Raw genomic sequence first — 11,723 nt, forward strand, 5'->3', positions numbered from 1 at the left:
TTGTTGTCTCCCTCCCAAGATTTCAGCAGTTCCACAACCTGCAAGAGGAGGCTCCCATGGAACTGCATCATGAACTCAAACACCATCACCTGCTTAGGAGTTCACCAGGAAAAACAGCACTATTGGGGTTTTTGTTCTCCTGCCCTTGCTGTCTTTCTGAAGTTCTTGAGTCCCTGCAGCAAGCTTGAGGCACAGAATTGACTTCCTAGGCCAGAAACGCAGCAGCTGGGAAGCAGAGAGCGCAGCTCCTCGCTGGCAGGGCTCTGGCATTGCTGCCATCTAGCGATGGCAGAGGAGAGCTGAGGGAAGGGAGAGCCACACGATTCTGCCAGGGCTACCAAACCCCGGGAACTGAAACCTGCAAGGACACTGACAGACAGAATCCCAGCTGGAAGGCACCTCTGGGGCTCAGCCAGTCCAATCCCTCCTGCTCCAGCAGGGCACCCAGGCCAGCTGGGCTTGGATGCTCTCCACACCAGGAGACTCCACAACCTCTCTGGGCAGCCTGCCCCAGGCCTCCAGCACCCTCACAACAAACAACTTTCTCCTCCTGCTCAGATGGAACCTCCTGGGTTCCAGTCTTTGCCCTTGCCCCTGGTGCTGTCCCTGGGCACCACTGAGCAGAGCCTGGCCCCAGCCTCTTGCCCCCACAGCTCCTTTAGCTCTTGCTGAGCATCGATCAGAGCCACTCTGGGGCTGCTCTTCTGCAGGCTCTCAGCCCCTGGACTCAGCTGCTCCTCTTCAGAGCTGCTCCAGGCCCCTCAGCAGCTTTGTAGCCTCCCCTGGACTCTCTCCAGCAGTTCCCTGGTCTCCCTGAAAAGGGGAGCCCAAGGTGGGGCCCAGTAGTCCAGCTGTGGGTAGAGTAGCATAGAATACATAGAATAAACCAGGTTGGAAGAGACCTTCAAGATCATTGTGTCCAACCCATCAACCAACCCAACACCACCCAAACAACTAACCCATGGCACCAAGCACCCCATCAAGTCTCCTCCTGAATACCTCCAGGGATGGTGACTCCACCACCTCCCCAGGCAGCCCATTCCAATGGCCAACCACTCTCTCTGTGTAGAACTTCTTCCTAACATCCAACCTAAACCTCCCCTGGTGCAGCCTGAGACTGTGTCCTCTTGTTCTGGTGCTGGCTGCCTGGGAGAAGAGACCAACATCCATCTGTCTACAACCTCCCTTCAGGTAGTTGTAGAGAGTAATAAGGTCACCCCTGGGTCTCCTCCTCTCCAGGCTAAGCAACCCCAGCTCCCTCAGCCTCTCCTCGTAGGGCTGTGTTCCAAACCCCTCACCAACTTTGTTGCCCTTCTCTGGACTCGTTCCAGCAAGTCAACCTCCTTCCTAAACTGAGGGGCCCAGAACTGGACACAGGACTCCAGGTGCAGCCTAACCAGTGCAGTGTACAGGGGCAGAATGACCTCCCTGCTCCTGCTGGCCACACTGTTCCTGATGCAGGCCAGGATGCCATTGGCCCTCTTGGCTGCCTGGGCACACTACAGGCTCATGTTCAGCCTACCATTGACCTGTACCCCCAGGTCCCTCTCTGCCTGGCTGCTCTCAGCCACTCTGACCCCAGCCTGTAGCTCTGCCTGGGGTTGCTGTGGCCAATGTGCAGCACCTGGCACTTGGATGTGTTCAATCTCCTGCCCTTGGCCTCTGCCCATCTGCCCAGCCTGTCGAGGTCCCTCTGCAGAGTCTCTCTACCCTCCAGCAGATCAACTCCTGCCCCCAGCTTGGTGTCATCTGCAAATTTACTGAGAACAAGAGGACACAGTCTCAAGCTGCACCAGGGGAGGTTTAGACTCGAGGTGAGGAGAAAGTTCTTCACCGAGCGAGTCATTCGTCATTGGGATGTGCTGCCCAGGGAGGTGGTGGAGTCACCGTCCCTGGAGATGTTCAAGAGGGGATTGGATGTGGCACTTGGTGCCATGGTGTAGTTGTGAGGTCTGTGGAGACAGGTTGGACTTGATGATCCTTGGGGTCTCTTCCAACCTTAGTTATACTGTGATACTGTAATGCCCTCGTCCAGCTCATCAATAAAGATGTTAAAGAGCATGGAAAAGATGTTAAAAGAGCATTTAGCATCCAAATACAACAGAGAGGGAGGGGTAAAGGGTGTGACCCCTGGCAGAGTCAGTTCTACAGCAGCACAGGATTGAGCCTCTCCTGGTGGAAAAGAAGGGTTAGGACCAGCAGAACCCTGCTGGCTGAAGATCTTCCACGTGGCAGGTGCTACACTGCTCCTGGCAACGCTGAGAGTCTCAGTTACACACAGAGCAGGGCAGGAGGGCTTCTCCACTCCTAGTTTTCCACCTTCCTGAGGCAGCTCAGCAGCTCCTCCTTGTCCATGTGGTAGCCGCTCCTCTTCCACTCCTCCCGCAGCTGCTGCAAGGCAGCGCCAATGTCCTTCCCAGAAGACACTCCCAGCTTCCTCAGGTCATGGCCACTGACAGGGAAGGTAGGGACAGTCCACTGCTGCATCTCCTTCAGAAGATGCTCTTCTCCTTGGTATTTGAGAAGCTCACAGATCCTGGAGGTTGTGTTGGCTTCTCTAGACTAGAAGAGCACAAAGAGGTCAGAGGGGCTCAGTGCTGATATTCTCAGCCCATTACTGGGCAGCACCTGGACAAGTGGTAGCTATGGAAGTGAAGATCTCTCCTGCTTCAAGTCCTCACTTGGATCTGGGAGATCCCTGGAGGCTTCTTGAATGCCAGGTGATGGCTGCAACCATTCCCTCCAACTGCAGAGGAACTATGAAAGGGGAAGAGAAGCTCCCTTGACACTTCTACTGCACCCCCGGACACCATTGTCCCCTCCTTGAGGTGTTTGAGGCCAAGGTGGGTGAGGCCTCAAGCAACCAATCAGTGCTGGGCCCAACCCTATTCATAGCTTTATTGATGAGCTGGATGAGGGGATTGACTCCCCCAGTAGTAAGTTTGCAGTCAACACCAAGTTGGGAGCAGGAGTTGATCTGTTAGGGGGCAGAAGGGCTCTGCAGAGAGACCTTGCCAGGCTGGACAGATGGGCACAAGCCAACAGGATGGCATTCAACAAGTCCAAGTGCTGGGTACTGCACTTTGGTCACAACAACCCCAGGCAGTGCTACAGGCTGGGGAGCAGCCAGGCAGAAAGGGACCTGGGGGTACTGGTCCCTGAACAGGAGCCAACAGTGTGCCCAAATGGCCAAGAAGGCAAATGGCATCTTGGCCTGCATCAGGAACAGTGTGGCCAGCAGGGAGGTCATTCTGCCCTGTGCTCAGCACTGGTTAGGCCACACCTTGAGTCCTGTGTCCAGTTCTGGGCTCCTCAATTTAAGAAGGACATTGAGAGACTTGAAGGTGTCCAGAGAAGGGCAAAGAGGCTGGGGAGGGGTCTGGAGCACAGCCCTGGGAGGAGAGGCTGAGGGAGCTGGGGTTGCTTAGCCTGGAGAAGAGGAGGCTCAGGGGAGACCTTCTTGCTCTCTCCAACTCCCTGAAGGGAGGTTGTAGCCAGGTGGGGATTGGTCTCTTCTCCCAGGCACCCAGCACCAGAACAAGAGGACACAGTCTCAAGCTGTGCCAGGGGAGGTTTAAGCTGGAGGTGAGGAAGAAATTCTTCCCAGCAAGAGAGATTGGCCCTTAGGATGTGCTGCCCAGGGAGGTGGTGGAGTCACCATCCCTGGAGGTGTTTAAGAGCCTGGATGAGGCACTTGGTGCCATGGTTGAGTTGATTAGAGGGTGATAGGTTGGACTTGATCTCTAAGGTCCTTTCCAACCTAAGCCATCTATAGAATGCCTTGAGTTGGAAGGAACCTCAAAGATCATCCAGTTCCAACCCCCCCCCTGCCATGGGCAGGGACACATCCCATGCAACCAAGTTACTCAAAGCCTCATGCAGCCTGGTTAAGACACTCTGGAGGCTCAACATTTGCTGTGAAGCCCAAAGTAAAGCAGAATGAAAATGCACTCACATCCATGATGAAGTCCTGGTATGGTCTGAGTGGCTCTGGACCAGATGCTTTGGTTAACTCTTGTCGGTGCTTCACTAAGAACAGGCCAAGGTTCTTCTCCTCTTTGGAGATCTTCAGCCTCAGATCAAGGCTGGTGACATCATCCTTTGTCTTGAAGAGGGAGGTCAGAATAGTCATTGGTTTTGGAGACAGCTTTTGAGCATTTTTAGTGACTCTCTCAAATTCCTCTAAGTTCCCCTCAAGGGGTAGTCCTGAAGGGGGACACACACATGTAACAAAAAGGGGGGGGGACAAGAAAGGCTGTCAGTAAGGAATGGGAATGCCAAGACAGGGGAAAATAAGTAGATACAGGAAGTTTCAGCTCACTTTGCCATGCTGCAGTTGTGCCTGCACATGGAACAGGAGTAGGAGCTCAGCCTGCACCTCCCCTTACCTATGTACTGGGCAATATCCAGCTGGTACATCAGGCCAACCAAATGACTGACGTGCTTCCCAAGCAGGATCTTCTTCAGTTCCACCCAAATCCTCTCTCCTGAGATCCCAGCCAAACCTTTGGCATTCTCCTGGATGGCCTGCAGGGTATTAGGCTCGTGGTCACCAGGATTTTCTGCAAGTCTTCCATAAAACCTGCCCAAATAAAACAGCTCTGAGAGATGATTCCATTTCTTCCTGCTGCTTGGGTAGCAGCTACTTGCTCAGAGAGCCAGTGGCATGGCTGTTAAACACGAGAGGAAGCAACAAGATGATAATTACAACTTATTTGGCATCACTGATCTATTCTGCACATTTTCTGAACCCTCATCTAGGAGAATGGCTTTGAAGAAAGAGACTTAGGTGCATCGACTGCTGAGCAGCTGCCCAGGAGCCAGCAGTGCCCTCCTGCAGCCCAGCAGGCAGCTGGGTGCTGGGCCTCAGCCAGAGCAGTGTGGGCAGCAGGGCAAGAGAGGGGATTCTGCCCCTTGGCTCTGCTCTGCTGAGACCTCACCGCCAATCCTCCCTCCAGTTGTGGTGTCCCCAGCAGAAGGAGGACACAGAACTGTTGGGGAGAGTCCAGAGGAGGCCACAAAGTTGATCCCAGGGCTGGAGCAGCTCTGCTATGAAGATAGCCTGAGGGAGCTGGGGGTGTTCAGCCTGGAGAAGAGATGACTCCAGGGGAACCTTAGAGCTGCCTTCCAACAGCTGAAGTTCTTCAGTACCAGGGTGGTGAGAGTCTGGAATAGGCTGCCCAGGGAGGCTGTGGATGTCTCCTCCCTGAGGGTGTTCAAGGCCAGGCAGGTTGAGGCCTTGAGCAACCCAGTCTAGCTGAGAGGGGTCCCTGCCCATAGTGGGGAGGTTGCAGTAGACGAGCTCTAAGGTCCCTTCCAAGCTGAGCCATGCCAGGGTCTAGGAAAGGCAACACTTAGTACCTGAAGTATCTCAGGATGCGTAAATAATCTTCTTGGATTCTCTCACTTGCCTTCCCTACAAATCTGATCTTCTTGTTTTGCAAGTCTTCATAGCCATTAAAAAAATCATACAGCAGCCCATCCAAGCCTAGAAACAAAGGGGGAAAAATAGCAGGACAGGAATTTCCAACCAAGGCTGGCACAGAGAAACACAACTCACTTGCAGATACAAAACGTGATCAGATCATCCTCCTCGGAGAAGGCTCCAGGGAGACCTCATTGTGGCCTTGCAGTAGCTGCAGGGGGCTACAAGAAAGCTGGGGAGGGACTTCTGAGGGTGTCAGGGAGGGACAGGACTGGGGGGGATGGAGCAAAGCTAGAAATGGGCAGATTCAGATTGGATGTTAGGAAGAAGGTCTTCCCCAGGAGGGTGGTGAGAGCCTGGCACAGGTTGCCCAGGGAGGTGGTGGAAGCCTCCTGCCTGGAGGTGTTTGCAGCCAGGCTGGAGGTGGCTGTGAGCAACCTGCTGTGGTGTGAGGTGTCCCTGCCCATGGCAGGGGGATTGGAGCTGGCTGAGCCTTGAGCTCCCTTCCAGCCCTGACAGTTCTGTGATTCACTGATCTGCAGAGACCTTTCAGCTGACAGCAGGACAAATCCAGAAAGAGACTGAGAGGCATGTACTGCTTTCCTGTGAAATGCAGGAGGGGTTTACCTAAAAACATGGAGTTGACAGTCAGATCCCTCCTCTCAGCATCCTTTTGCCAGTCCGTGGTGAACTCCACCTCGGCGTGGCGCCCGTCGGTGACGACGTCGATCCTCAGGGTGGTGATCTCAAAGTTCTGCTCATGGACCTGGAAATCCCACAGGCAGGGTGAGTCCAACACACTCAGCAGGATCAGTGGCCAAGCTGCACATCTCTCTCAGCCTGATGTCTGGATAGATCAGTGCCCAGGCTGGATACACACACCCTCCCCGCAAGAGGCACCACATTTGACAAGCAAGAGCTATGAATGCCACCTCCGCTCTGCTCAGACCCCATCTGCCCCTTGGCTCTGCTCTGCTCAGACCCCATCTGCCCCTTGGCTCTGCTCTGCTCAGACCCCATCTGCCCCTTGGCTCTGCTCTGCTCAGACCCCATCTGCCCCTTGGCTCTGCTCTGCTCAGACCCCATCTGCCCCTTGGCTCTGCTCAGACCCCATCTGCCCCTTGGCTCTGCTCAGACCCCATCTGCCCCTTGGCTCTGCTCTGCTCAGACCCCATCTGCCCCTTGGCTCTGCTCTGCTCAGACCCCATCTGCCCCTTGGCTCTGCTCAGACCCCATCTGCCCCTTGGCTCTGCTCTGCTCAGACCCCATCTGCCCCTTGGCTCTGCTCTGCTCAGACCCCATCTGCCCCTTGGCTCTGCTCAGACCCCATCTGCCCCTTGGCTCCGCTCTGCTCAGACCCCATCTGCCCCTTGGCTCCGCTCTGCTCAGACCCCATCTGCCCCTTGGCTCTGCTCTGCTCAGACCCCATCTGCCCCTTGGCTCTGCTCTGCTCAGACCCCATCTGCCCCTTGGCTACGCTCTGCTCAGACCCCATCTGCCCCTTGGCTACGCTCTGCTCAGACCCCATCTGCCCCTTGGCTCTGCTCTGCTCAGACCCCATCTGCCCCTTGGCTCTGCTCTGCTCAGACCCCATCTGCCCCTTGGCTCCGCTCTGCTCAGACCCCATCTGCCCCTTGGCTCTGCTCTGCTCAGACCCCATCTGCCCCTTGGCTCTGCTCTGCTCAGACCCCATCTGCCCCTTGGCTCCGCTCTGCTCAGACCCCATCTGCCCCTTGGCTCCGCTCTGCTCAGACCCCATCTGCCCCTTGGCTCCGCTCTGCTCAGACCCCATCTGCCCCTTGGCTCCGCTCTGCTCAGACCCCATCTGCCCCTTGGCTCCGCTCTGCTCAGACCCCATCTGCCCCTTGGCTCTGCTCTGCTCAGACCCCATCTGCCCCTTGGCTCTGCTCTGCTCAGACCCCATCTGCCCCTTGGCTCTGCTCTGCTCAGACCCCATCTGCCCCTTGGCTCTGCTCAGACCCCATCTGCCCCTTGGCTCCGCTCTGCTCAGACCCCATCTGCCCCTTGGCTCTGCTCTGCTCAGACCCCATCTGCCCCTTGGCTCCGCTCTGCTCAGACCCCATCTGCCCCTTGGCTCCGCTCTGCTCAGACCCCATCTGCCCCTTGGCTCTACTCAGACCCCATCTGCCCCTTGGCTCTGCTCAGACCCCATCTGCCCCTTGGCTCTGCTCTGCTCAGACCCCATCTGCCCCTTGGCTCTGCTCTGCTCAGACCCCATCTGCCCCTTGGCTCTGCTCTGCTCAGACCCCATCTGCCCCTTGGCTCTGCTCTGCTCAGACCCCATCTGCCCCTTGGCTCCGCTCTGCTCAGACCCCATCTGCCCCTTGGCTCCGCTCTGCTCAGACCCCATCTGCCCCTTGGCTCCGCTCTGCTCAGACCCCATCTGCCCCTTGGCTCCGCTCTGCTCAGACCCCATCTGCCCCTTGGCTCTGCTCTGCTCAGACCCCATCTGCCCCTTGGCTCCGCTCTGCTCAGACCCCATCTGCCCCTTGGCTCTGCTCTGCTCAGACCCCATCTGCCCCTTGGCTCTGCTCTGCTCAGACCCCATCTGCCCCTTGGCTCTGCTCTGCTCAGACCCCATCTGCCCCTTGGCTCTGCTCTGCTCAGACCCCATCTGCCCCTTGGCTCCGCTCTGCTCAGACCCCATCTGCCCCTTGGCTCCGCTCTGCTCAGACCCCATCTGCCCCTTGGCTCTGCTCTGCTCAGACCCCATCTGCCCCTTGGCTCTGCTCTGCTCAGACCCCATCTGCCCCTTGGCTCTGCTCTGCTCAGACCCCATCTGCCCCTTGGCTCTGCTCTGCTCAGACCCCATCTGCCCCTTGGCTCTGCTCTGCTCAGACCCCATCTGCCCCTTGGCTCTGCTCTGCTCAGACCCCATCTGCCCCTTGGCTCCGCTCTGCTCAGACCCCATCTGCCCCTTGGCTCTGCTCTGCTCAGACCCCATCTGCCCCTTGGCTCTGCTCTGCTCAGACCCCATCTGCCCCTTGGCTCCGCTCTGCTCAGACCCCATCTGCCCCTTGGCTCCGCTCTGCTCAGACCCCATCTGCCCCTTGGCTCCGCTCTGCTCAGACCCCATCTGCCCCTTGGCTCTACTCAGACCCCATCTGCCCCTTGGCTCTGCTCAGACCCCATCTGCCCCTTGGCTCTGCTCTGCTCAGACCCCATCTGCCCCTTGGCTCTGCTCTGCTCAGACCCCATCTGCCCCTTGGCTCTGCTCTGCTCAGACCCCATCTGCCCCTTGGCCCTGCTCTGCTCAGACCCCATCTCCAATCCTGCCTCCAGTTCTGGTGTCCCCAGCATAAAAATGACAAAGAGCTGTTGGAGTGAGTCCAGAGGAGGCCACAAAGATGATCCAAGGGCTGGAGCACCTCTGCTGTGAGGACAGGCTGAGGGAGCTGGGGTGCTTAGCTTGGAGAAGAGGAGCCTGAGGGGGAAACTCATTAATGTTTACAAGTATCTAAGGGGTGGGTGTCAGGAAGATGAGGCCACTCTTCTCAGTGGTCCCCAGTAACAGGAGAAGAGGTAATGAGCATAAACTTGAACATAGTTCCATCTAAGCTTGAGAAGGAACTTCTTTACTTTGAGAATAGCAGAGCACTGGAGCAGGCTGCCCAAAGAGGTAGTGGAGTCTCCATCTCTGGAGACATCCAAGGCCAGCATGGACCTGTTCCTGTGTGATCTGCCCTAGGTGATGCTGCTCTGGCCAGGGGGGGTTGGACTCAGTGATCTTCAGAGGCCTCCACTCCAACCCTTAACCATTCTGTGAGCCCGCGCCTGAAAGAAAGATCTTCATTTAAACTCTTCCTGTGAGATTTCAACAAGCAAGCAGCAGGCTACTACTTTTCCATTGCTCCTGCTGCACAGCTACTGATAACAGTTAGAAAAGACCCCAGGAAGACCAGAAACCAACCCTGGCAGTTATGGTTCCATGTTTCTCTCCCTTGTTATTGATCAGACGAACGCCAGCGGCGGTGAACATTGCCTTCATCTCTGCTGGCGTAGCTGTAGTGGCAAAATCAACGTCCTGGGGTGTCAGCCCACTGAGCAAATCCCTCACAGCTCCTCCTGCTATCCTCAGCTCATAGTTCTTCTTCTCAAATATTTCTGGGAAGGAAAGGGAAAACATAAAGCACTCTCTCAAGCAAACAGAACCACAGCACATGACCTGTCGGGGCTCCAAGCTGGGAAATGTTTAGCCTGGAGGAGAGGAGGCTCAGGGGAGACCTTATTGCTCTCTACAGCTACCTGAAGAGAGGTTGTAGCCAGGAAGGGATTGGTCTCCCAGGCAACCAGCACCAGAACAAGAGGACACAGTCTCAAGCTGTGCCAGGGAACATTTAGGCTGGAGGTGAGGAGAAAGCTCTTCATAGGAAAAGTAATCGTCCACTGGAATGCGCTGCCCAGGGAGGTGGTGGAGTCCCTGTCCCTGGAGGTGTCCAAAAAAGGACTGGATGTGGCACTTGGAGCCATGGTTTAGTTGTCAGGAGGTGTTGGGTGATAGGCTGGACTTGATGATCTCTGAGGTCTTTTCCAACCTTATTGATTCTATGTTCAAAGCCAAGTTGGACAGGCTGAAGTGGCTCTGAGCAACCTGTTCTAGTGTGAGGGGTCCCTGCCCTAGTGTGAGGGGTCCCTGCCCTAGTGTGAGGGGTCCCTGCCCTAGTGTGAGGGGTCCCTGCCCTAGTGTGAGGGGGGTTGGAACTTGATGATCCTTGAGGTCCCTCCCAAACCTGGCAATTCTGTGATTCTATGACAGAGCCTTGAGCAACCTGGTCTAGTAGAAGGTGTCCCTGCCATGGCAGAGGGGTTAGAACTAGATGATCTTTAAGGTCCCTCCCAGCCAAAGGCATTCTAGCATAAATTAAGACCACAGATTACTCAAGCATGCAGTAAGCAGCACATATATAATGCAGCTTCATGCAAAGTACAGAATGAGGTAAAACAGCTGAGCACCCACAGCTATTTTCCCAGTGACTTGTGAAGTATTCTTCAAGAGCAAGCTGTTATTATTCCCTGAGCTGTGGAATACCTACAGCAATTAGGAGCCAATATGGTTTAGTTTAATTATGTGTGGCCGTTTGACGCTGTGCCTTTAAGGAAGGGGCACACTGGCTAAATGTTTGTAAAATATTTTGGTATTCTAAACGAATTTCATTGGCCAAGGATTGTGGGAGGTCAGATTGGACCCGGGGGAGCTGGGAACTTTCTCTCAGTCTTCCTTCCTTCGCTGTCCCTCTCGGCTGGATCTGCTTCTGGGCTTCTTGCCAAAAGATAAGAACTAACTCCCTGTGCATAGGCCTCCGCTTGCTGTACTAACTCCCTTTTCGTCTCTTCTTCTACCTCTTTTGGGGGAGAAGGGAGGTAGGGGGGTGAAGGGGGCACAGGGGGAAGCCCCCTCTGTGGGGGGTCTGGTTTCTGGTTGAGTTCATTTGCTGTATATTCCTGTATATACTGTAAAATACCTGTGTTTGTTGTGTTGCATCTAATCTGTTTCCTTGTAAAATATAATCTCATTTCTCCGACTGGGTTTAGCCGTGGTCTCTTTCTCAGTGGGGGAGGGAAAGCAGAGCCTTTCCTTTCAAACCACCACATTATGGCAGAATACTGTGACCCAGGAATCCAAATTAGACCAGGAACACCATCCCAGGGCTGGTGATGAACACTGAGCTCTGCCAGGGTATTTTTGATCGTTTTTGGAGATAATTTCTGGTCATTTTGGGGTCATTTTCAGTCTTTTGGGGCGTCGTTTCTATGGTCGATCTAAAGTTAGGACAGCTAGAGCCGAAAAGCAGCACACACCTCCCACACCACCTCAGCTAGCCACGACCTGCCCAAGCAAGCCCCTGGCAAGGGCCCAAGATGCAGAACCTGCATTCACCACGCTGTCTCTCCAGGCAGGCACACCAAGCTGCGACGCTTCGCGATCGGCTGCTCGGCCCTGAGGAAGCCAAATACCCTCCTCCCCCGCTTCCCTCACCCCCCCGTACTCACCTGCCACACTGCGAAGCCCCGGCGTGAAGAGCTCCTGGAACTGGGGGGACTGGAGCCTCATGGCGCCCGCCGCTCGGTGCCGCAGGCGGAGCGGCAGGAACGGCCGCAGCCCGGCCCTGCAGGGCAGAAGCAACACCTCAGCCCACATCTGAAGGGAGACAGCGACACGGGGCGTCAGCCCTCACGGATCCCACCTCTTCTCGCCGCACACAGACTGCCCAGCCCCCCGCAGGCTCCCACTTACCCACCTGTGGGGCTGCCGGCGCCAGGCCTCACACGCCGCTTC

The 11,723-nt window shown here is 55.9% G+C and overlaps 1 protein-coding gene across 1 annotated transcript; it reads right to left on the reverse strand.

Annotated features, from left to right (window-relative positions):
* Window positions 1-1,952: 1,952 nt before the first annotated feature.
* On the reverse strand, window positions 1,953-11,585 carry TRNT1 (tRNA nucleotidyl transferase 1). The gene is made up of 7 exons (XM_054172170.1): window positions 11,438-11,585; window positions 9,357-9,550; window positions 6,053-6,191; window positions 5,362-5,488; window positions 4,389-4,582; window positions 3,956-4,206; window positions 1,953-2,562 (listed from the first exon to the last, which is right to left on the reverse strand). Exons 1-7 carry the CDS (start codon window positions 11,583-11,585, stop codon window positions 2,308-2,310), a joined length of 1,308 nt encoding a protein of 435 aa, XP_054028145.1. The 3' UTR covers window positions 1,953-2,307.
* Between the last annotated feature and the right edge of the window lie 138 nt (window positions 11,586-11,723).

Source organism: Dryobates pubescens, chromosome 1 (genome assembly GCF_014839835.1).
Source record: "Dryobates pubescens isolate bDryPub1 chromosome 1, bDryPub1.pri, whole genome shotgun sequence".
Taxonomy (NCBI): Eukaryota; Metazoa; Chordata; class Aves; order Piciformes; family Picidae; genus Dryobates; species Dryobates pubescens.